This window comes from Macaca nemestrina, chromosome 2 (assembly GCF_043159975.1).
Source record: "Macaca nemestrina isolate mMacNem1 chromosome 2, mMacNem.hap1, whole genome shotgun sequence".
In the NCBI taxonomy this organism is placed as follows: Eukaryota; Metazoa; Chordata; class Mammalia; order Primates; family Cercopithecidae; genus Macaca; species Macaca nemestrina.
Window position 1 is genome coordinate 33917920 of NC_092126.1, and position 26396 is coordinate 33944315.

The following is a 26396-nucleotide window of genomic DNA, read 5'->3' on the forward strand; positions in this document are numbered from 1 at the left end:
TTAGTCTCACTAGCGGTCTATCAATTTTATTGTACTTTTCAAAAAACCAGATCCTGGATTCACTGATTTTTTGAAGGTTTTTTTGTGTCTCCATCTCCTTCAGTTCTGCTCTGATCTTAGTTATTTCTTGCCTTCTGCTAGTTTTTGAACGTGTTTGCTCTTGCTTCTCTAGTTCTTTTAATTGTGATGTTAGGGTGTCAATTTTAGATCTTCCCTGCTTTCTCTTGTGGGCATTTAGTGCTATAAATGTGCCCCTACACACTGCTTTAAATGTGTCCCAGAGATTCTGGTATGTTGTGTCTTTGTTCTCAGTGGTTTCAAAGAACATCTTTATTTCTGCCTTCATTTCGTTACGTACCCAGTAGTCATTCAGGAGCAGGTTGTTCAGTTTCCATGTAGTTGTGTGATTTTGAAGGAGTTTCTTAATCCTGAGTTCTAATTTGATTGTACTGTTGTCTGAGAGACAGTTTGTTTTGATTTCTGTTTTTTACATTTGCTGAGGAGTGCTTTACTTCCAACTATGTGGCCAATTTTGGAATAACTGCGATGGGGTGCTGAGAAGAATGTATATTCTGTTGATTTGGGGTGGAGAGTTCTGTAGATGTCTGTTAGGTCAACTTGGTGCAGAGCTGGGTTCAAGTCCTGGATATCCTTGTTAACTTTCTGTCTCGTTGATCTGTCTAATGTTGACAGCAGGGTGTTAAAGTCTCCCATTATTATTGTGTGGGAGTCTAAGTCTCTTTGTAGGTCTTTAAGGACTTGCTTTATGAATCTGGGTGCTCCTGTATTGGGTGCATATATATTTATGATGGTTAGCTCTTCTTGTTAGATTGTTCTGTTTACCATTATGTAATGGCCTTCTTTGTCTCTTTTGATCTTTATCAGTTAAAGTCTGTTTTATCAGAAACTAGGATTGCAATCCTTGCTCTTTTTGGTTTTCCATTTGCTTGGTGGATCTTCCTCCATCGCTTTATTTTGAGCCTATGTGTGTCTCTGCATGTGAAATGGGTCTCCTCAATACAGCACACTGATGGGTCTTGACTCTTTATCCAATTTGCCAGTCTGTGTCTTTTAATTGGGGCATTTAGCCCATTTACATTTAAGGTTAATATTGTTATGTGTGAATTTGATCCTGTCATTATGATGACAGGTGGTTATTTTGCTCATTAGTTGATGCAGTTTCTTCCTAGCATCGATGGTCTTTACAATTTGGCATGTTTTTGCAGTGGATGGTACCAGTCGTTGCTTTCCATGTTTAGTGCTTCCTTCTGGAGCTCTTGTAAGACAGGCGTGGTGGTGACAAAATCTCTCAGCATTTGCTCGTCTGTTTGTAAAGGATTTTCTTTCTCCTTCGCTTATGAAGCTTAGTTTGGCTGGATATGAAATTCTGGGTTGAACGTTCTTTAAGAATGTTGAATATTGGACCCCACTCTATTCTGGCTTGTAGAGTTCCTGCTAAGAGGTCTGCTGTTAGTCTGATGGGTCTCCCTTAGTGGGTAACCTGACCTTTCTCTCTGGCTGCCCTTAACATTTTTTCCTTCATTTCAACCTTCATGAGTCTGACAATTATGTGTCTTGGGGTTGTTCCTCTCGAGGAATATCTTTGTGGTGTTCTCTGTATTTCCTGAATATGAATGTTGGCCTGCCTTGGTAGATTGGGGGAGTTCTCCTGGCTAATATCCTGAAGAGTGTTTTCCAACTTGGTTCCCTTCTCCCCATCACTATCATGTACACCAATCACAGATAGATTTGCTCTTTTCACATCGTCTCATATTTCTTGGAGGCTTTGTTCGTTTCTTTTTACTCTTTTTTCTCTAAACTTCTCTTCTCACTTCATTTCATTCATTTAATCTTCAATCACTGATACCTTTTCTTCCACTTGGTCGAATCGGCTACTGAAGCCTGTGCATCTGTCACATAGTTCTCGTGCCATGGTTTTCATCTCCATCAGGTCATTTCAGGTCTTCTCTATGCTGTTTATTCTAGTTATCCATTCTTCTAATCTTCTTTGAAGGTTTTTAGCTTCCTTGTGATGGGTTCGAACATCCTCCTTTGCTCGGAGAAGTTTGTTATTACCGATCTTCCGAAGCCTACTTCTGTCAACTCATCAAATTCATTCTCCCTCCGGCTTTGTTCCATTGCTGGCGAGGAGATGGGGTTTTGTTGTGGATGTCCTTTTTGTTGTTGTTGATGCTATTCCTTTCTGTTTGTTAGTTTCCTGTTAAGTCAGGTCCTTCAGTTGCTGGTCTATTGGAGTTTGCTGTAGGTCCACTCCAGACCCTATTTCCCTGGGTATCACCAGTAGAGGGTGCAGAACAGTAAATACTGCTGCCTCATCCTTCCTCTGGAAGCTTGGTCTCAGAGGGGCACCCAGTTCTATGAGGTGTCAGTTGGTCCCTACTGGGAGGTGTCTCCAAGTTAGTCTACCCAGGGGTCAGGGACCCACTTGAGGAGGCAGTCTGTCCGTTCTCAGATCTCAAACTCCATTCTTGGAGAACCACTGCTCTTTTCAAAGCTCAGCTGGAAATGCAGAAATCACCCATCTTCTGTGTCACCCATGCTGGGAGCTGTAGACTGGAGCTTTTCCTATTCGATCGTCTTTGTTAAGAAACTGTTAATTACCCTTGCCAAAAAGTCAACTTGTAAATATCAAGATGTTTTTCAGTACTGGAAGAGGCCTGGAATTCCACTATTTGGGATTTTTACAGCCTGTGTGGAAGATCTGAGTTCTCTTTGGCAACTTTATTCTCTGTCGGAATTCAAGTTGGGAAATAATTCTCCTGTTGGATCCTGTGATAGTAATTTTATGTATCTATTTGGCTAGGCCATGGTAGTTTCATAAAACACCAATCTAGATGTTGCTGTGAAGGTGTTTTTAAGATGCAATTAACATTTACGTCAGTAGACTTTGAGTAAAGCAGATCACTTTTCATAATGTCGTAATGTGAGTAGGCCTCATCCAGTCAGTTGAAAGCTTTAAGAGAAGAAGACTGATCTTCCCCAAAGAAGAAGGAATTCTGCCTCCAGGCTTCCTTTGGACTTAAGATTGCAACATTAACTCTTTTCTTAGTGTCCAGCCTGTTGCCTACCCTCATAGCCTACCTTGCAGATTTTGGACTTGCCAACCCCCATAATTGTGTGAATGTGAACCAATTCCTTAAATCCCCCATGCCACCCCTCTCCACACACACACACACACCCACACACACACACACCCCCCAACACACACACACCCCATCTTGCTGTATTACATTTGCCTCTTCACAATGGTGAACTAATAATGTCTTTAGGCCAGCAAGCATGTTCTAGCAGTTTCCTGACTGCCTCCAGATGGCTAGTTAACAGAAGGGTGCTGCCAATGGGAGACAAATGTTTTCCAGGAGACCAGAGGTGGAAAAGAGAAATTATGATGTTAAGATTTTATTGAAGAGGAACTCTCATTTGGCTTACAAGGTGTTCTCTCTGCCAATAATCATACAAGTTGCTATGCATTCCAAAGTACATGACAGAAACTTTGTTAATGAGAAAATACAGCCAGAAAAAAGTAAAAGAGAGGAAGGAGAGGCCACCTATAGTAGTAATTTAAATCCTTCAGCTGTGATGGTCTTAGTTAGAAACTCACTTTTTGACAAATATTTGGTGGCCAGGAACAGAAATCAGTGGTCTATTCTTTTACTACTCTAAGTGTGGTTTGTGGACTAGCAGCATCTCTATCACCTTGAAGCATGTCAGAAATGCAGAATCTCAGGCCCTACTCCAGTCCTGCCAGTCTGAACCCGGAGTTCATCAAGTTCCCCAGGTGATTCATGTGCACACTGGTTATAATGTAGTGCATGTTTGTGTCCCCCCAAATTCATCATATTGAAACCCTAATCCCCAGTGGGATGATATTTGGAGATGAGGCCTTTAGGAGGTGATTTGGTCATGAGGGTAGAGCCCACAGGATGGGATTAGTTCCCTTGTAAGTAGAGACATGAGAAAGCTGGCTTCCTGTCTCTATGTTTCCGTGCTCCACCATGTGAGGATACAAGAAGAGGTCAGCAGTCTGCAAAACGGGAAGGGAGCCTTCAACCAGACGCTGAATCTGCCAGCACCTTTACCTTAGACTTCCCAGCCTTCAAAACTGTGAGAAATACATTTCTGTTGTTTAAGCCACCTAGTCTGTGGTATTCTGTTACGGAAGCCCAAGCTGACTAAGATATTGGTCTAGTTTATTACTCCTTGTTGTAAATTTGTAAGTCTTAATGCAGAAAAGTAACCTGAAATCATTCAGTTCGGGCTCTGGTTTGAAGGTTGGTGAGTTATCACCATCCCATTCTACACATAAGACACCTAAGGCCTGGGAACTTAAAGCAGTTGCCTAAAGTCATAGAACAAGGTGTCTTCTGCCACCAAACACAGCACATCCCACTGTGTACCAAATTTTTCAGAATCTCTGTGAAGTCTTTCTACATTTCTCCTTGACAGAATGAATTTCCTGGCCTGAATTCATTTCTCTGAATTTGGGGGAGAAAAGACAAACATTACCTAGTCATTTTGGCTTTTACTCTCTAAACCAGGAAAAACAAGTTTCAGGGAAACATTACAGTTTTTCCTGAGGGAAAATCATCTTGACATATAGGATAAAAGTACAGACTCTGGAGCTTGAGGGAGACCTATTTCCAAAAGGATCATGGAGCTTATTTCTGTCACGTGCATGTGCGTGTGTGTGTGTGTGTGTGTGTGTGTGTAGCAGGGAGTGGAGAACTTCTAGTACACTCAGTGAAATATAGAGATGCCACTTAGAGAGACACAGCAGAACCTGCTGTCCTATATATAAAAAACGGTACTGTACTGTACTTAATTTAGCCCTCTGGAAAGGGTCTTGAATATGCATTTTGTCTATGAAAATTATTTCTTTTCACAACCTCATGTTCTGATGCTGTAGGCTAAGCTAATCAATGTAGTTAAATTTAGCCCTGGTTTTGAAAGTTTATTTTAGAAAAGTCAAGGTACTAACCCTGTAGCTTATTGTGTGAGGAAAGAAAGCATCATGGCAAACCAAGCAACTGATGTGCACCCCCATCCTAAGAATATAAACATATCATTTGTGTTTGAGGTTCAGTTCCACTTGCAGTTAGTGATATTATTCTCAAAGTTGACTTGATCCCTGCTGTGCTGTGAAAGATATTGTCTACCATGGGGATGTGGGAGGTCCGTGAGCTTGCCTTTCTCTGGGCAAGGGGTTGCCCAGAAGGCTGGGTTTGGGCATTTATTCAAACTGTACATGTAGATATGGTGTAAAAGAAGGCAGAAAAGGGCATCTTACAGATGAGAAGGTTTGATTGGTACATCCTTTGATATGGCACTCAGTTACACGAAGAGGCTTAGGGCTGGGGTGCGATGGGGGCACTACCTCTCCCCCGCTACATCCATGACCGTGAGAGCTGGAGCGCTTTCAAGGGCCAGGAGATTCCACCTTCTCTTTGCAGAGGTGGGGATTAGTGATGGTAGATGGTGTGCTGGCCAGGAGAGGAATTGAGGATCAGAGAGGTAAAGTGACTCACATCCCAGAGCTTCAAAGAAATCTGGCCAAACTGAGAGCAGAGGCTGTGGCCCTGTGTTTAGAGAGATGACAGCCTAGAACAGTGCTGTCCAGTAGGATTTTCTGCAGTGTTGGAAATATGCTATAATTTTTGTCACAGGTGACTGTTGAGCACTTGAAAAGTAGCTAGTGCAACTGAATTTGGCATTTTGTTTAATTTTAATAATTTTAATTCAAATAGCCACAAGTGGCTAGTGTCTACTGTGTTAGGTCAATTCTAAAAGAAGTGGTACTTTCAGATGAAGTGGGAAAGCAAAGAGTGAATTCAGGGAAAATGCAGAGTTCAGGTGATGAAAGCCAGGATTCTGAAGATACATATGAGAACTGTCTGGAAAGCATCAGAAAAATAAAGCTTCCTAGACCCAGACCAGGACTGCCCAATCAGAGTCTTTTGGTACATACCTTTAAATGAGAGCTACCGTATTCATTGGTAAGAAGAGGCAGATCTGGGAATGTGGGTTGCAAATGATAAAACGTCTTGCCTGCCAAACTTAAGATTTTATACTCAATTTTATTGGCAGTGAGGGCATCATTGAAAGGGGAGAGTCACACGGTGAGTGCATTAGGCAAGGCTTGCAGCAGCCTGTGTAAGACATGATGCCAGTGGAAGACTGGAGATGATTGCAGAGCTGAGTGTTGAAAGATACCTGGAGTGTTCATTTCTCCCTCAGAATATGAGTGTGTTTATTTCACTAGGGGCTGCCCATATTCTTTCCTGGCTTGAACATTGGTCCAAAACATTTCTTAGCAAATATGCTGCTGCACGCCTCCAGTCCCACTAAATGTTATTGTGATTGAAAATTACCGTTGCTTCCCTTGGGCACAGAGGGAGCTCTTTGTAATGAAATAGAGATGCAGCAACCATTTGGCATGTGGAGTAACGGCTTCTCTGGGACCTCCAGCAGGGGCCCATGGTATCATAAAAGGGGATGACTCACCAGGGAAAGGAACAATTGCGGGTCTCAGAGTGTGCGCTTCCTTCTCTATGACTTCTGAGCTCCACTGAGCAATCTTAACCGCTGCCACCAGGAACTAGGACACCGTGAAAACAGTGTTCAAGGCCCAGCGATGACTCACTGCATAACCGTTTCATGGTTCACAGTGGGGACAGAGATTGCTTTTAAAAATTGAAAAGGAAAAAATAAAATACAATATATGTTGAATTGAAGTTTTGAGGTGGACAAAATGCCTTTTCCCAAACAGCAAAGTATCAAAAGAGTCAGTTTCTTTTCTTTAATAGTGCTGGGGAAGGCATGGGTGAGGGAATGACTGGGTATCCTTATTAGCTCCTGGGAGAATGGAAAGCTGGGGTTTTTGGAGTGGTTTTTATCTTGCTGGGAGAGTTCTGCTGTCGTCCTGAAGGACAGGTGACCTCTGCCTGGGAAGTGTTTTCCTCTAGCTCTGCTGTTGGCCCTTTATGTATACAGTCACACGTCACTTAAAAATGGGGATGTGTTCTAAGAAATGTGTCCTCAGGCAATTTTGTCATTGGGCAGACATAGAGTGTACTCCCGCAAACCTAGATGGTACAGCTATCCTAAGTTTCGGGTGAATTTGGAGTCTTACAGAGCACATGATCGGCCACCATCTCACTCTGGCCCCTCCCACTCTCTTTCTCTCCACCTTTCTGGAACAGGGCCAGAGCCCCCTTCTTGTTCCTGGCAGAAGGGATCATGTCATTTTCTTTCCCTGCACTTTTGTCATGTATTTTTCTAAATACAATTTCTTAAAAAAAAATTCTCACAACAACAATGATAAAAATGAATCTTTCTACCTACTAAATTAATAACTGCCATTTTATGGAGCACCTACCATGTTCTGGACACTATGTAAGATGAAGCATTTTAAGAAGACTTTGAAGAGGGCCAGGAGACTAGACCTCCAGAGAGAAAAAATTTAGTCATCTGAGATATAATTGATATCTGACAAAGGACTCACTTTAGCAGTGCCACAGATGTGGACTCCATTATTTTCTGGAAGGTCTGAGGATGAAAGTTATAATATTAAAGAATGTGACTTTGCTGGCACCTGACTATTTTCCTTTAAGGGATGTTTATCTTACTGTATAGTGTCACTTGTCTTTTATATTTGTTTTGTAACCATGAGTCAAGATATTTTTATTATAATGTCCAAGTCTTTAGTTAGGTTCCCTAGAAGCACAGCCTGATACGGGTATCTGGTGCATGTATCTTATTGTGGAGAGCTCTAAGGATGTGGGCGTGTGTATGGGGTTTGGTGTGGGGTTGGGGGCTGTGTCCAGATAGAGGGAGCTGAGCAAGGATGTGGTCTCAGCTGGAGACTAGCCTCAATCTGCTGGCACAGGGAGCTCTGGGGCATGAGTAACACCAAAAAGATGATTCTACCTTAAGTCACTCAGTCATTGGCCAGGACTGCCCCTGGGACAGAGATATGGCATCATCTTTTCAGTAAGGAGGGCTTCTTTGATCCAAGAACAATTCTGTGGAGAATAGAATATCTGTGTGCTGTCTGCAACGTTATAGGCTTAACTGAGTCCCCCCTAAAAACCATATGTTGAAGCCCTATCCCCCAGTACTTCAGAATGTGACTGTATTTGAAGACATGGCTTTTAAAGAGGTGATTAAATTAAAATGAGGCTGATAGGGTAGGCTCTAAGCCAATCTGACTGTGTCCTCATAAGAATAGAAGATTAGGTTTTTTAATGATCGCCATTCTAACTGGCGTGAGACGGTATCTCATTGTGGTTTTGATTTGCATTTCTCTAGTGACCAGTGATGATGAACTTTTTTTCATGTTTGTTGGTCATGTAAATGTCTTCTTTTGAGAAGTGTCTGTTCATATCTTTCGCCCACTTTTTGATAGAGTTGCTGGAGAGGATGTGGAGAAATAGGAATGCTTTTACACTGTTGTTGGAAGTGTAAATTAGTCCAACCATTGTGGAAGACAGTGTGGTGATTCCTCAAGGATCTAGAACCAGAAATACCATTTGACCCAGCAATCCCATTACTGGGTATGTACCCAAAGGATTATAAATCATTCTACTGTAAAGACACATGCACATGTATGTTTATTGCAGCACTGTTCACAATAGCAAAGACTTGGAAACAAGCCAAATGCCCAAAAATGATAGACTGGATAAAGAAAATGTGGCACATATACATCATGGAATACTATGCAGCCATAAAGAAGGATGAGTTCATGTCCTTTGCAGGGAAATGGATGAAGCTAGAAACCATCATTCTCAGCCAACTAACACAAGAACAGAAAACCAAAAACCACACGTTCTCACTCATAAGTGGGAGTTGAACAATGAGAACACATAGACACAGGGAGGGGAACATCACACACCAGGACCTGTCGGGGGTGGCGGCTAGGGGAGGGATAGCATTAGGAGAAATACCTAATGTAGATGATGGGTTGATGGGTGCAGCAAACCACCATGGCACGTGTATACCCATGTAACAAACCTGCATGTTCTGCAGATGTATCCCAGAACTTAAGGTATACAAAAAAAAAAAAAAAAGAGGAGATTAGGACACAGGGACACCAGGGTATGAATGCACAGAGGATGACCTTGTGAAGAAGCAGCAAGAGGGAAGCCAAGGAGAAGGGCCTCAGAGGAATCCAACCCTGCTGGCCCCTTAATCTCCAACCTCCAGAACTCTGGGAAATAAATTTCTATTGTTTAAATCATCCAATTTGTGGTATCGTCTCATGGCAGCTCTAGCTGACTTAATACAGCAGCCAACACGCACAGCAGCTAGCAGACGAGGGTGTGCCAATTATACTTTGGAGTGTGTCTGGTAAGGGAATTTGGGTGGGACATCGATAGTAGCCACTACACCCACTTACAAATAAGAGCACTGTGACCCAGATAAGTGAAGTAGCCTACCTGAGGTCACACAGCCAATAAGCAACGGAGGCAGAATTTGATTGCCATCTGACCCTACAGCTGGTCCTCCTAGCCCCGAGTTTGTATCATCACTTCTGATGGAAGGCAGTTTTTCTCAGAAGCAGCAGATGTCACTAGTTAACTTTGACTTCAATTTCTTTTTGTATTGTTTCATCTAAATTGTGCTTATCTTATACAAAATGGAGCTTCTGGGGGAAATCGAGGCAGCTCAGCACAATGCCTATGTCTGTGTGTCTTCTCAAAGTATTGACTTTTACCTTATGTAAAACGTAAAAAAAAAAAAAACCTTTTGGTTTTAGGGACATTGTAGTAGCATATTAATCATAGGTTTCCTATACATATGAGAAAATAATTGTTTTATTTTTAATGTTTTTATTAAAAAATGAATTTGAGCAGTTTTTCACACCCACAAATGTCATTTTTGGGAAAATAAGAAATGCTTTGATAGCTGCCATGTCAATATAAATAATAACTGTAATCATTCTAAGCACTGCCACTCCCAATTTGTAATGAATGATCATGGTCTTCGTAGAGGTCACATTGAGATATAAGAATAAATCAGTTTGTTCTTCTTACAGCCTTATAATAGCCTTTGTTCAGTATTTTCTGGCTTGGTGTAATAAAGCCATTACCCTCTTCAGAAAACTAGAAAAGAAAGGAAAAATAGAGATGGACATCTTTTGGTAGCTGCCTTCTGCAGAGGGCTCCCACCACCCACCCTCTGTCTGCCCCATGACAGCCAGCTCCGCAAACATTAATGCGGAACTATGATTAGATATGCAGAGAGAGGCAGGGTGTCTGGGGCAGACTCTAGGGCACCTGGAGAAAGCCCCAGCCTAACAGCGTGAGCTGTCACATTCTGGGTCATCTTGACTGAGTTCCGGGACTTGACTGAGTGGGCCTGTGGGATGTAGCTGGAAGTTTTAGTAGGCTGAAGACATTTTTTGCAGTTCAAAGGTATGACTACATCTGAGATATAAGTTCAAAGTATGTGAAAAAGAGAAAAGGGGTGGGGGTCTTAAGAAAAACATCTGTATCTCCTTCCTCTCCTCAGCTTCCCCTCTCCATCCTACTCTCCCAAAAGATTAGTAAATTATTTGTATATGATACTATGTGGCAATTTGAAAGTCCTTATTGCTTAGAGATTTATGTACTCATTTATTCAGCAAGAAGTTTTGGGTGTCTGCTTTGAATCATCTGTTGGGGATACCATGGTGAGCAGGATGGGCATGGCCTCTGCCCTCCTGGAGCTTACCATCTACCTGGAATATTAGAAGGGATTTTTATTTCAGCAGACATAAAGTGCCAGTCATTGTGCTGAATCAGTGGTTCTCAAACTTAAGGGTGCATCAGGATCACCTGGAGAACTTGTCAAAACACACATTGCTGGACCTTCATCCCAGTTTCTGATTCAGTAGGTTGGAGATATAGGCAAATTTGGAAATTTCCATTTCTAATAAGAGCCCAGGTGATGTTCTTTTTGCTATTCTGGGGACCACCCTTTAAGTACCATTCTGACAAGCCTGTCACATGGATTTGCTCAAGGCATCCTAATGGTTAAAACCATTTGGGATGGTTGTGGGCCCGCAGGCTGAGATCTTCTAAATGTCTAAAAGGCATTAAGTTCCTTTAGAGGAAACTCAGTTTTCTCTTCGGGCAAAGTTCCTGTTTTATGAAAACACTCTTTTAAAAAAAATTGTTAATGTGTATCTAGATCATTTTAGAAGTTTAAAGAGCTAATGCAGTAGATGAAGTGACAAGGAGTTTGTCATTTAACAGTTGCATCTAGATGTCATTTTCTCCTCGAAGGTTCTATAAGATAGAGCAATAGTTCTCAAAGTGTATTTCCAGATGAGTGGCATAGTTAGAAATGCAGATTCTCAGGCCCCATTCCGGACCTACTGAATAGAAACACTGGTTGTGGGAGCAGGAATTTGTTTTAACAAGCCTTCCAGCTGATTCTGAGGCACACTCAAGTTTGGCACATCTGAGATAGATGGTAGTGAGAACTAGGCTCAGGCTGAATCTGATTCTCCCAGCTCCCTTAAGACAATTTACCAGGATGACTAAGCTTCACTTTTTCTATCTCGTAAGTCAAAAGTCTATCCCTTGTTGTCTAATATCTTTCAGAGCTACAAGAAAGATCATTGTGACCTTTATGACATGGTTTTACTAGCAAAGATGAAAATTCCTAACTAACCATAAATAGACTTATTCAGTGGAAGAAAGAGGATTCAGATGCAGCAGTGTGACCTTCGGTTGGTCATTAGCTTGTCTGAACCTTACTTTTCCTGTCTGAAAAGTAGGCAGAAAAATGTCATTCTAGTCTACATTGAAGAGTTGTTGCAAAGATCAAGTGGTATCTTTGTGCTATCAAATGGTGTCAAATTTTTGTGGTATCAAATGTGTATCAATGTGCTTTTTAAACTGTAAAATGCACACAAATATAAAGATTATAACTTTGGGCTGCCAACCCTTAGCTTTGTTCTTTTCTATCAACAAAATGGGAATAGTTCAATTACTTATACCTCCATGGAGATGGTAAGTAATTTAGACAACTAATAGCACGGCAATTTGAGCTCTTCTAAGGTAGAGTTTTTCTTTTGTTTACATTTCGTCTTTAACTTACAAAGGTTGAAATATGTAGAGATAGTATAAAATCTCTTATATTTTATTATAGTGTATACTCTTATTTGAACTAGTCACATTCTAGAGCAGAGATTCTGAGAGTGCAGCCTCCAGACCAGCAGCATCAGCATCACCTGGGAACTTGGCAGTAATGCAGATTCGCAGGTACCACACCAGACCTATTGAATCAGCAAGACTTGGGGTGGGACCCAGAGATCCATTTTAACAAGCCCGCAGGTGATCCTGATGCTCACACAAGTCTTAGAGAAAGGCATTTATTTGGGTCTTAATTGAAGGATCTGATAAAGGCCATCATTTTCCTGGAACAGGGTGATGTCTTCCTTTTTGCAGCATGGATTTGAAACATCTGTGTCCAAACTCGTGCAGCCATTATTGGATTCCTTCATAAACACGTTCTGTTACTGCTTACCCGGCATACAGAAGGTCTGGAATGCCACTCCAGTATACCCATTATGAGGCTGACTTCAGGGTACAAGGAAATTAAAGATATTTATCAGACTCTTTTCCCCTTAGTGACAGGAGAAAGGAACCTTAGCCTGATAAGGTTTCAAATTGGGTCTATGTATGAAAAACATGAGGCTTGACAAACACAGTTCGAACAGACTTACATTTCTTTTGACTTTTCCCTTTGAAAATGAAAATGAGTCCTTTCGTGGGCAGCACCAAGTTAGTGGAGCTTACTTAAGAAATACTGGAGACAGATTCATCCCAGTTTGTTTCACAACTTAGGTGGCAGAGTGGCACTTTTCCCTGGCCACTTCTTTCCCTCTTCCCCTTCTAGGAGGAAATCCTAGGTAGGAGAGGGAAAGGGACTAAGGCTGTCTGTACATAGTGAGCTACGTTTTGGGAAGAGGAACTTAGTATTTTAACAAAAGAAAAATTTGTCTGTGTTGTAGAGATATGACTTGGTTTGCTGCCTATGTTTGCAAATAAAGTTTTATTGGGACATAGCCACATTCATTTATGTATTGTCTGTTTTCACACTACAAAGGCAGAGTTGGGTAGTTGTGTGACAGAGACCATGTAATCTGCAAAGCCTAAAACTTTTTACTATGTAGCCCTTTACAGAATATATTTGTCAAACCCCCTTGCAGAGGTTTCTGCTGAGCTGCTTGAAGGAAACCTAGACGGAACCAGTGGACAGGAAGGACAGTGGGAGGTGAACGGTGTAGTGAATTGCCTAAGAATTCCTGTGGAGCCCAGCAGAAAGGAAACCAGAGAGAGTCTAGATTCCATATTGCCCATTTCAGTTGGGTTCAGTATGAATTTTGAGAAGTTTTTCTATTTAAAATAAACATTTTAAACTTGGGTATATATTTGCAATTGTCTAATACAGTCATACACTGCATAACAATCTTTTGGTCAATGACAGACTGCATGTACAATGGTGGTCCCATTAATGAAGCTGAAAAATTCCCAAGACCTAGTGCTATCATAGCCATCATAACATTGCACAACAACGTAGCCACTCACATATTTGTGGAGATGCAGGGTAAATAAACCTACTACACTGTCAGTCATATAAAAGTGTAATGCATATAATTATGTACAGTATAGTGATAACAAATGACTGTTACTACTTTATGTATTTACTATACTTTTTTTTTTTTTCGAGGTGTGTTCTCACTCTGTCACCCAGTCTGGAGTGCAGTGGCAAGATCTCGGCTCACTGCAACCTCCACCTTCCAGGCTCAAGTAATCCTCCCACTTCAGCCTCCCAGTTAGCCAGGACCACAAGTGTGCACCACCACACCCAGCTAATTTTTTGTACTTTTGGTAAAGATTGGGTTTCTCCATGTTGCCCAGGCTGTTCTTGAACTCCTGACCTCTGGTGATCTGCCCACCTTGGCCAGCCAAAGTGCTGGGATTATAGGAGTGAGCCACCATGCCTGGCCTGCTATACTTTTTATCATAATTTTAAAGTGTACTCCTTCTACTTATTAAAAAAAATTAACTGTAAAACAGCCTTGGGCAGGTCCTTTAGGAGGTATTTCAGAAGGCGGCACTGTTATCACAGTAGATGGAGGCTCCATGTGTCTTACTGCCCCTAGAGACCTTCTAGAGGGACAAGATGTGGAGGTGGAAGACAGTGGTATCAGTGATCCTGACGCTGTGTAGCAGTAGGCTAATGTGTGTGTTTGTGTCTTCATTTTTAACAAAACAGTTGAAAAAGAAAAAGAAAGAAAAAATGCTTATTGACTATATCCTAGTTAGGAGAGAAGTAAAAAAAAAGAAAATATTTTCGTACAGCTGTTCAATGTGTTTGTGTTTTAAGCTAAGTGTTATTACGATAGAGTCAAGAAGTTTAAAAAACTTAGAGTAAGCTGTTTAATTTACTGTTGAAGAAAGGAAAATGTTTTTTATAAATGTAGTGTAGCCTAAGTGTCCAGTGTTTATAACGTCTGTAGTAGTGTACAGTAATGTTCTAGGCCTTCACATGCACTCAGCACTCACTCACTGACTCACCCAAGGCAACTTCCAGTCCTGCATGCCCATTCATGGTAACTGCCCTGTACAGATGTGCCATTTAAAAAGTCTTTTACATTTTTACTGTACATTTTTAATGTTAAGATACACAAATACTTACCACTGTGTTACAATTGTCTACAGTGTTCAGTGTAGTAACATGCTGTCCAGGGCTGTAGCCTAAGAGCAATAGGCCATACCACATAAACATGGATGTGTAGTAGGTTATACTGTCTAGGTTTGTAATAAGTACACTCTTTGATGTTCATGCAATGATGAAATCACCGAATGACATATTCCTCAGAACACAGCCTCATTGTTAAGTGATGCATGACTGTTACTTCTTCCTGGTGTTGAATATTACAGGCAAAACTACTGAGTGTTTGCCTTATTATTTCCAATAGTAACTAACATTTGTTTGATACATACTTTGTATCCATTGTACTATTGAATGTTTCCAACAATTCCATGAGACCAATATTATCATCTTTATTTTATAGATGAGAAAACTGAAGTGCAGAAAGCTTAAACAACACAGTGTTACAGAGCTATTGCTAGAGGCTTGATTTAAATGCAGATTTTGTTTTTATGCCAAAGCCAGCATTCTAAAGGAGTATTTCTGAATGTTGGTCTCTCTAGCTAGGTTGGGGTGTTTTTCAAGCTGCAGGTTGAGAGGTCAGTTTAGTGAGTTGCAACCAGCATAAAAAAATGATTGAACAGAATGAAAAACACCAGAGTGTATCATATATAGTTTGGGTAAGTAGGTCTTGATATATGAAACTTTTGTTTCAACTATAAAGATATTTACATACATACATATATAAGCACATTTCTGTTCACTGGGCAACCAATGTAAATGATATTCTTACCGTGTCATAGTTTGAAAGCCAAGGGAGTGGACAAGGAGGAATGAAGATAAAGGAAAAATGGGAGAGCAAAAGGGAAAAATATGAATGAGTGAGAGAATGAATAACTGTCAAAGGGACAAAGAGACTCAAGGGGAGGGAGAGGAAGTAGAAGAGAGTGGGGAAAGAGAGAGAATGGACGGCTCAGAGAAAGACACAGAGATTCAGAGAGAGTTGAAGGTGGGCAAGAGAAGGAAGACATCATATGGTTCTGTCTTTCATTCCACTCAGCAAGCACATGCCCCTACTTGATGGCAGAACAGGAGATCTCTCAGGGGATTTTAGTTTTCATACACTTCTCATGCTGTGATCGTCTTGTCATTCTCAGTGTAAGTAAAATGAAGATTGTTATTAAACATGGCTTCTAGTCATTATAGCAAAAAGATACCTGCGCGTTTATGTTTATCACAACACAATTCACAATTGCAAGGATATGGAACCAACATAACTTCCCGTCACTGACAAGTGGATGAAGAAAATGTGGCATATGTACACCATGGAGTACTACTCAGCCATTAAAAAAAGAATGAAATACTGTCTTTTGCAGCAACTTGGATGGAGCTGGAGGCCATTATTCTAAGTGAAGTAACTCAGGAATGGAAAACCGAATACCATATGTTCTCACTTATAAGTGGGAGCTAAGCTGTGGGTACACAGAGGCATGCAGAATGGTATAATGGACTTTGGAGACTCAGAGGGGAGGAGGGTGGGAGGGAGGTAAGGGATAAAAAACTGCATATTGAGTACAGTGTATACTACTCGGGTGAGGGTGCACTAAAATCTCAGACCTTACCACTGCAAAAGTCACCTATGTAACCAAAAACCACTTGTGTGCAAAAGGTATTGAAGTTCTATATGCATCTACAAAAGTGTACGGGTATGTTATATATATGTGTGTACATACAGACACGTGCAGGTGTCTTCTTGATATAATGCCTAGAAGCCATATTTAATAAAATCATATATATTATTTCAATATAAATAAAAAATTAAAACTATAGCTTCTCCATAACAGTATTCTATCTCATCTGATGCTCAGCTGAAAATCAGTGATCTGAACTGATCTGAAAAAAAAAAAAATACGCTGTGTTGAAATTGCTGAGAGAAGGTATGAGATCCCTAGTACACTGCTTTCTAAGGAACTGGCAAAGGCAGTTTTGAATATATGTAATTTTTGTCTTTTGAGCTGGCTAATTTTTATTTTACTGTACAGCAACCTTTTATGTTTCAGTGCAAAACCATAGATAACAAACACATTTTAACATCTATTTCCAGGGAATTCTAAATCCATTAAGTATTTTGCTTTGGAAGGATTCTGAACTCATTTAATGAAAAGCCCGTTTTCACAGACATGGAAATTGAGTGAACATTTGTATGAAACTTCCCTGCATACCGATGCTTTCATGAGAATTCTATTACTAAATCTCAGTAGCCACTCTACTAGATTACACTTATGTTAATTTTATCACAGAAATTGGAGCTCTGTGAGTTTAAGTCTCTTGCACAAATTTTCATCTAAAAGGTGGAAGAGCTAGATTCCAGCCTTGATTTTCTGACCCCAAATTTCATATTTTTCCCACTAGACAGGAAATAGCAACAATAGATTGAAAAATAATGTGTTATAATTTAGAATGCAAATTTTATTTTTAAGTCTGAGTATGGTGCAAAGTCTAAAGTACCTACTGTTTTGCTGCAGTTGAGTATTATAATTTTCTCCTCCCCTGACCCAAGGGTAGTTCTTTGGGTAGTTCTTTATTTCTAGGCCCCCATTAGTAAATAAGAGTTTATATTGTTATGCTTTATTGTGATCCAGTCATGGCCTTTCTTCACTGAAGATTGTTAGAAACAACGACTTTATTCTAGTTACTAACAATGTTGCATCAAGTAACTTGGGTAGATGTTTATTGTCATCAGCTTAAGTGGGTATTCTTTTTTAAAATAAGTGCTGAATGTAAGGTTGAGTAAATAGGACCCACCAGAGTGAACTCCATCTCAAAAGCCATCATTACTTGTTAGAAAAGAATTATGTTTTTCCCAGCTTGCCAGAATGCTGCTGCTGTATATCCTAGTCATCTTGTTTGGTCTTAGCAGTAACATTAAAAAAAAAAAAAAGAAAGAAATATCTAGGAAAAATGCTGCGGTAGTTTTGCTCCAACTACGTACGCTAAAAACTTTATGTGTGTTGTGTAACAGGACCCTTCAGCCAGGACATCTTGTCCTACCTTTGCTCCTAAATTTCCTCATTTTTAATAAGGATTCATGCCTCCAAATGTCAAGATGTTAAAGCGTATTATTTATTTTTGTTTCATGATTTTTTTCTTACCTTCAAAAGGTAATTGCTAATGGAAATGTTCCTCCTTTCTTCCACTGGTTTTATTTTGCTGAGTGTTTATTACATTCAACCAAATACTTTCAGGAAGCTGAGATTCAGCTCTACACTCCATGGAAGCTTTGTTAGTGCAAGCAAAATATACATCCCTGTGAAAAGATAGGGTATTCTTACCTCATTATAATTTTAATAACTGGTAGTATCTGACTGTTGTTTGTTCGTTATTTCAGAGATCCCAGAAGACCCACTTGTGGCTGAAGAATACTATGCTGATGCATTTGATTCCTATTGTGAAGAGAGTGATGAGGAGGAAGAAGAAATAGTGTTAGCAGGACCAGAGAAAGAAATCAAGAATGAGGGATCCCAGCCTACTTACAGAACAAACCAACAGGTATGTGATACTCCCCATCGGAAGCCATGGAACTGTTCAAGGTACTGACTGGACTCTCCCAGAGAGGAAAGGAAGTCTTCTAAGATGAAGTTGGGGACACGGCGGCCAGGGTTATTATAATAGCTACTTGTGATAGGTCTGGCTTCTCAAGGTCCAGAGGCAGGCAGGGCCCTATAGAATTTGGAGAATCTGATTTGAACCATATTGATAAGGGAAGAGCTGGAGTACACTGTACTTATTTGGGGGGTTGGGGGATGGCACATACCACATTGCACACTGAGGAGGGATTCATCTACAGCTATTGAATTAAAAAATGCAAGTGTCTCTTTAGCAGAGAGAATGGGATTTTTTATATACTTTTCTGTCTGGTAATCATATTTTGGGGTCATGTTCACAAATTAAATGCAAATACAAATTTGTAAAGACTGACTTAGTTTTGGGGATCAGACCTAAAGGTCCTGGGCTTAGGGGATAATCTTCCTAGCTACTTTTAGCCTCTGAGGACACATTCTTGCTTAAGTGGTGAGGTCTCTCTGAGTATATGCCCTATGCCCTTGTAGTAGATCTCTTTGACTATAGCAAGATTAAGCTTTATATGAGCTATAGGCCAAGAAACACCCCTGACATGTGCTTTCTGTGTTGGGTGTCTGCAAGAGAAAAAAAGCAAGAGGCATATGAAGATAAAGGGGTAAGCTTTGGGCAATGTATACATCCATACCTCATTTTCATCTTACCTTCCAATCCTAAACTTCCATGAGTTACAAAAGCTTTTGTTAACTGAGAACCATGCAGTTACTAAAATAAAAGTCTACCAAAGGACACCTAACTGAGCGAAAACTCAGCTAGAGGAGATGATTTCTGGGGTGAAGATGGTTCACTCCAAAAATCCATTCAACCATTTTTAATAAAGATTATGCAATATATCCTAATATTCAATCCATTCAGCCTCTTAAATCCATTCAACCATTTTTAATAAAGATTATGCATCATAATATTCAATAAATTAAAGCAGTAAGAAGTGCTCTCCAATTTGATATTAGGAGAGGGAGGCAAGGAGAAGGGAACTAGTAGGGTACAGGTATGGGGCCAAGCAGAGAAAGGGATGAGATAAAGAGGAGAAAGAGATAAAGAGTAAGGATTAGAGAGAGGTAGTTTAGGAGACAAATAATGAAGAGAGAAACAAACAGATTTTGAGAAAAATACAGCTAAAGGGGGGATTCAGAATGCCAAAATAAAAACTTTGCTTATACGATTTCCCCATTTTTTTCCAATGGAATCTGGAAAACAACAGCACCTCCTACCACAAATCAAAAATATAATTTCTACTACCTTCTGAGCCACTGTCATAAACAACTGTAACGGATATTATTGCAACATTATAGAGCCTTCATTCTGCGCCTATGGTTGCAAAACACACGATAGGCAAAATACATCCAGTGCCCAATTTTTGGTCAAAGCATCAAGTGGTAAAATTTTAGCTACTAATATTATCACTTAGAAATTTTTTTAAGAAAATATAACAGATTCAGAACCACATGAATAAAATACTATATGGCAAACAGCTCCTAGGTCAGGAAATACAATTTTGCCAGTCTCAGAATATCCATCTTTGGCAGTTAGAATATAAGGTTGGAAATCAGATTGCTTGCATCTGAATCTATCCTTTATAACTTGTGATTTGCATGACCTTGTTCAAATTACTAGACTTCTCTGTGCCTCAGTTTTCTAATCTGTAAAGTGAAAAAATAATGTTTTCTACCTCATAGAGTGGTTCTGAGGATTAAATGAAGTAATCAATATAAAGTACTTAGAATAATGCTCAGAACTTAATAAAATACTTAATGAAATATTAGCTATTATTATTATGAAGTTACCCAGTCACGGTATCTAGTACCTCTTTATGATACTGCCAAAACTCCTTAATGTTAAAATGAGATTTTCTAACTTGCTTTTAAGTATTTTTTAAAAATTCTTGCTTATTAGTCTTAAGGCAGATGATAAATATAAGGGCAGCAGTTTTTGTTCTCTGGGTTGTATATCTATCACAAGTTACATGACAGATTGTGATTGATTTTAAGTAATCTATTGGGACAAGATGCTAAGGCCTCTGATATGGTTTGGCTGTGTCCCCACCCAAATCTCACCTTGAATTGTAGCTCCCATAATTCCCATGTGTTGTGGGAGGGACATAGTGGGAGATAATTGAATCATGGGGTAGTTTCCCCTACACTGTTCTCATGGTGGTGAATAAGTCTCATGAGATCTGATGATTTTATAAGGGGTTTCCTCTTTCGCTTCACTCTCATTCTCTCTTGTCTGCTGCCATTTAAGACATGGCTTTCACCTTCCACCATGATTGTGAGGCCTTTTCAACCATGTGAAACTGTGAGTCCATTAAACCTCTTTTTCTTTACAAATTACCCAGCCTCAGGTATGTCATTATTAGCAGTGTGAGAAGAGACTAAATACAGCCTCTCATATACATGATGGTATTTTGTCTGACAAACGCTGTTGGGTAGTTATCTTATTCCTATTTTCTAATTGAGGAAACTGAGTTTCTGAGAGAGATGTAGCCTTCCTGTGGTCACGTAGCTTGGCAAGGATCAGACCCATGCCTCAGGCCCACATCAGTCACATTCTCAAGTCAATGTTTTTGCTACTATAGAATATTTATTGACCTAGAATGGACTTGGCATAAGGGAAACAGAAGTGTTGCCAAGTCCATTCTAGGTCAATATATATTCTACAGTAGCAAAAACAATACACAATAATGTGTATAGAGTAGCAAAAAATAATTTGTATAGAGTAGCAAAAACATTTACACGATAGAGTAATTTGTATTAGAGGCAGGTAATTACAACCCCATTTGTTTTCTTCCAGTAATTCAATATAGTTTCTCCTTCCCCAAAGGTGATGAGTATGGACTCTTCCCTTTCAGGTTGTTTTCATTAGCAACATACAAATTACACTACAGAACTCAGTCATGGTCAACTTTGTGAATTGAGAGAGACCTACTGCCATCTCTCAGATTGGCCTCTTCTCCCCTTTCCCTGGTCTTGCCCTGGACCTCTGAGTGTGCCAGGGTCTGCTTAGGTGGTTATCACACCAATGCCTTCTATGTGTGTCAGCAGATCAAAGTTGATTCCCCTTCCTTTAGATGGAGCCAAAGTCACATAGTTATTTTGATGAAAGAAGTGCTTTCAAAAGTAAACACAGCCATGGACTTCATTGAGATTGATTGCTGAGTTCTTTGTGCCGCCCATGGCAATCTTTTCAGCAGCAGTGTCTCCAAAGCAGTTTTATTAAGCACCTAATTGCTGCTGATTGCCAGCTGTTTCTCTGCTGTGATAAGCACAGCATCAATAAAACCTCTTTCACAAGCCATTATCATATTGTTGATGGCGCCTCTGCCAAGTCTGTGGTCACTGAATTGGAACCAGCATCTTGCATCTCAGGAGAATTGAGTTTATAGCTGTCATCATAACAGGGTTCCCCGCAACATTTGTGCGACCTGTCACTAAAAAGTGTTTTATGCGCTCTAGTGGACATGGCTTAGGGCTGCAGGCTGACAAGTGTTTTCACAGACTCTTCTGTCTTTCCCTTGTTGCCTTGACTATCATTTTTCTCTCCAAGACTAATAAATGGCTCAGATGCATCCAGTAATACACATACTAGGTGGACAATAACAACTTGACACAAAACTTCCTCAGAAGGGCTTTGTTTAATGAATGTGGCTCTCACTGAGACTTGTTTTAAGACGGTTCTTCAGGACTATGGTGTTTGTTCTTCCTAAGATGAAAGGTGGTGGACGTCCACTATTCCAGTTGATTCTGAAGTTCTATATGCTTTTTCCCCAAATCATTCAGAGGTTTTGAAATTCTCACTGCACAGTGAAGCACTAGGAAAAAGAATTGATTTTCTGCTTGGAACATTGTCCCAGGGGCAGAGAACTGGATATGCGATAGGCAAGGGCTGAGATTCTGCTGAGGACCCTTGGATCTGATTGTCATGATGGTAGATGCCTCCAAGAGTTTCTGCTGTTAGTCCAGTCATTAATCAGATCATAGTAATGATAACAGTAACAGCTAGTATTTCCAGAACCTTCATTCTATGCTCAGTACTTTGCATGCTGTGTCAGTTCAGGTTCTCCAGGAAGCAGGTGATGAGACAGAATTAGAAATAAAAAGGAAATTCCTATCAACTAGGTGGGAGGAGTCTTAAACCATACTGATATATTTGAGGGGAAGGAAGGAAGGAAGGAAGGTAGGTTGGCTGGATGAGAACCTCAGGCTGCAGCGCAATTCCGATAAAGCCTTGGCAGGCAGGCTGGCAGGCAGGAAGGAAGGTAAGGAAGGAGGGAGGGAGGGAGAGAGAGAGGGAGCAATTGGATAAGAGCCTCGGGCTGCACTGCAATTCTGAAAAAGACTTGGCCCGGCCAAGAGGGAGCGCAAGGTCTGTTGCTGGAGTCCAGCACTGGGAAAGAATGGCCTGGCCCTAACTTCCCCATAGTGCTTACATGGCCTGGGAGCTGCCTGGGAAGAGCAGGACCTCAGCGTGGACCCTGCATTGGATTCTGAAGGTGTTGTAGCCGAGGGCTGTAGATCACTAGGCTCCTTGCAGCAGGGTCTCTCTTGAAGGGACTTTAAGTGGCATATTTCATGGCTGTCACAGGTGTATTATTTCATTTAATTCTTGCAACAACTCTGATGTATATATTCTAGATGAACTGCATCAAACTAGAATTTAATAGGCTGGAATTCAAATAAGGGAGAAGGCAGAGGTAAAGGAGAAGGTGAAGGTGGGAGAGAGGAAGGGATCGTTAGTTAGGGATTTCATGTGACTCTGCTGAATGCTCCAGAGTGAAAATGAGCTGAGAGATGTGAGCCCTGTCCCTCTCCTGCATCTCAGTTCCCACGTCTCTCAGACTGTAAAAGCCTCCTGTTGCTTTGGATTGTTGTTGTAGACTTCCAGTATTTAAGATACAATTTTTCGCACAATCTAGTCCCTAAGTGCAAATCAGCTGTTTCATTTGCTCAAAAAAGAAACAGCAGTGGAGGCTATTTCAAGTGCTGACTTTAAAACCTAGGTCCCTTGAAAGATAAGACTGTGACATCCTAACTTCCCACAAGAGGAAACTGAGGCATAAGGAAATGAAGTTACATCTGCAAGCCCACACAGCTAGTAAGTAGCAGAACTGGACTATATGACTTTATTTTTAGCCTCTGCTTTATACAGTCTTTCCTCTGCACAACAGTTACAATCCCTTCTCCTCCACTGATGAGAGAGTAAATGCATTAGGTGCCAGGGAATAGCTGCAGGGCCATTGCATTATCTGGTACTCTGGCAAGACCTTTTTACTAAACACAATGACTGTGCTATGTACAAGGCAAAATTTAAACCAGTTCCAGGAAGAGTGCTGAGTTATGAAAAGTAAAACAAAAAAGACCCAACATCTCTCATCTGTTACGGGATACAGATTTACCTCCTCCTACTATGTCCTTTTCTTTTTTCTTTTTTCTTTTTTTTTTTTTCCTGAGATGGAATATCGCTCTGTCGCCCAGGCTGGAGTGCAGTGGCGCGATCTCAGCTCACTGCAAACTCCACCTCCTGGGTTCACGCCATTCTCCTGCCTCAGCCTCCCAAGTAGCTGGAACTACAGGCGCCCGCCACCACGCCCGGCTAATTTTTTTTATTTTCGGTAGAGATGGGGTTTCACCGTGTTAGCCAGGATGGTCTCGATCTCCTGACCTCGTGATCTGCCCGCCTCGGCCTCCCAAAGTGCTGGGATTACAGGCGTGGGCCACCACGCCTAGCCTATGTCCTTTTCTTTTTTAAAAGAAGTTGCCAGAACTGTTGAGTCCCAATAGTGGGACTTATTTGCCTGTTATTTTTACATGATCTGACCTAATTAATTTACCTTCACACTAGGAAAGAAACACTTTTTGTCTTAAATCGACCTTAGAGGTCATCAGTTCTAAAAGGCAGACTCCCAGCTGTTTCAGACTGTCGATCGTTTTTCCACTAGCATTCTGCTGGCCTGTGTCCCAGGCTGTAAAGCAATCAGCCTTGCTAAAGTGTTGGTGCATACTCCCAGTTTGGTGTGTCATTCCTTCTAGGTGATGGGCCTTCTGTAGACTGTGTGTTGCTCAAAGGAGAGACTTTGAGGTGACAATTTCCATCCCTACCCCCATCCCAGCCTTCATTTCCATCATGATTCTTCCCACTTGTCTCTCTCCCATTTCTTGTCCGGACACAGCACAGCTCACTGCTAGTCATATTGGGACCAGCCAAACCTTGCTGTGGGATACAGCACCGTGGGCTTTTTTTTTTTTTTAATTGTATCACTTACTTCTCTTAACAATTTGATATACTGTTCTTTTTTCTTTCTTCTGACCTTTATTTTAGGTTCAGGGGGTACATGTGTGAGTTTGCGGGCTTTGTAGGAGACCTTAGACATTAAGTCTTTAAAATTAGGTCCATTATAGGGTTTAGGATCGCACCTACATTTTTCACCCCAATACCAAAGCATGGAGAAAAAGGAGAAAGGCAATAGGGTGAATAAAGGGCAAAGCAAAACTGAGCAGGAATGCAAAGCATCTGAGTGTTCCCTTCAGTGTGAAGATGATAAGGTCACCAGCCCCACGGTCTCCCTTGTTGGTGGCTGCTCAGAGGTCCACAGGTCAATGGGCAAATAAAGGGACAGTGACCTTCACTGTGAGATGCCCTGTGCTCTGCTGTGCTGCTCCTGGAACTTTGGGGTGAGAGTGGTGAGACACAGCTGATAAGACTAGTTGTGATGGACCCTGTAGTGCTTTTCTCTCCAACAATCTTCTCCCTCCACTACCCTACATTAACCCCTATTTTCCTAGCTATCATCAGAGCTGAGGTGCCCTGACCACATGGTACACAGAAAGCCTACAAAAAATACGAAAACCATCCTAAACAGTGTTGGCAAACAGAACAATACAAGTCCCATCCAACTGTTTTGTGATCAGAAATTTAATTTTCTGAATATTTCATTCACCTAGACAGGGAGAGTAAATACCATTTAATGGTGTCCAACCTGGGAGGGAGGAAAGGGTTGTGACACATGGGGGCCATTGCTGGGGGTGCATTGTTCCTACATAACCTGGTAATCTGGAGGCACAGGGGCCTATGTCATCCCTGGGAAAACACCAGTCATAATAAGAGAGAGCTGCCTTGCAGCATCCAGGTATTGTGCCAAGTCCTTTACATGCCTTATCCCATTCATACTCACAGCACTTAATGTAATTAACATCTCTCACCCATTTACAAATGAGAAGACTATGAAACAGACAGAATAACTAATTTGACCTAAGTTACCCCATCCAATGACAGAGCTGGGGTTTAAACCAGCAAATATTCATTGTACCAACATTAGGAATTTGGCGTAAGTATAGAACTTAATGTAGAAGTTGGTAAAGGAGAAGAAAAGGAGATGCTTGGGACCTACGTGACAGCTCCAAAGTGTGTGAAAATGGACTATGAGCTGATGATTTAAAATCATATTTAAATCACAGGGCTACATTTTTCACTTACTCTGTGGGATTTAAATAAAAATAAAGCTAGAACTAGAGTTAAAAATAGAAATCTGCAATAAAGAACTGTGTATCACAATGACTATCTTTTGGACTGAAAAATTCTTTTGTCTTTTTGTGGCAATAAACCTCCGCTAAATTGCAGGACTTTCTTCTCTAGGCTATCGCATGTATAGAGTGGAAAGAGATTAAGTAGTTAATAAAGAGCAAGTGGAAGGATTGATTAGAGGGAGCTTTTCTTTCACTGTGGGGGAATTCTAGAAATGGATTGTTGCAGATGGAGTACAGGCCTCACCAGTTCCTGGAAAATCCATTGCCCTGTTTTGGGTAGGTGTTATGTTGCCATTCTATCAGCCCCACTTCCTTTTTTCGTCTCTTTATCCTTTACATTTCTAAGCTGTAATTCTAAATGTCTTAAGAGTTCTGTCATTGGATACCTAAGAACGTCTTTGAAACCCTAAAGCAACCCCACAGGCATTGACTTGCCGAGAACCTGGGCATTAATAAGAGACAGCTGCAGTTAGAAGGTTTTAATAATGCAGAGTAAACAAGGCATTAGCAGTGAAATGTGGACACATTGACAGTCACGTTTCAGCAATTCGGAATTCAGTGAAAGAGGCT

General features: G+C 40.8%; 1 protein-coding gene across 27 annotated transcripts in view; it reads left to right on the forward strand.

Annotated features, from left to right (window-relative positions):
• The window catches only part of LOC105490389 (NIMA related kinase 11), a 310323-nt gene that overhangs the window by 178250 nt on the left and 105677 nt on the right, over positions 1-26396 (forward strand). For 24 of the 27 annotated variants that reach the window (XR_011619681.1, XM_011755916.3, XM_011755920.3 and 21 more), the window contains one exon: positions 18056-18216. Coding sequence is in view for 24 of the 27 variants with exons in the window: in XM_011755916.3 (XP_011754218.2) it covers positions 18056-18216 (161 nt within the window). In the remaining 3 variants the exon portion in view is untranslated. Of the gene's footprint in view, positions 1-8425; positions 8574-16043; positions 16164-18055; positions 18217-26396 lie in introns of those variants that run through there. The other 3 variants (XR_011619682.1, XM_011755929.3, XM_071090906.1) reach the window with 3 other exon arrangements.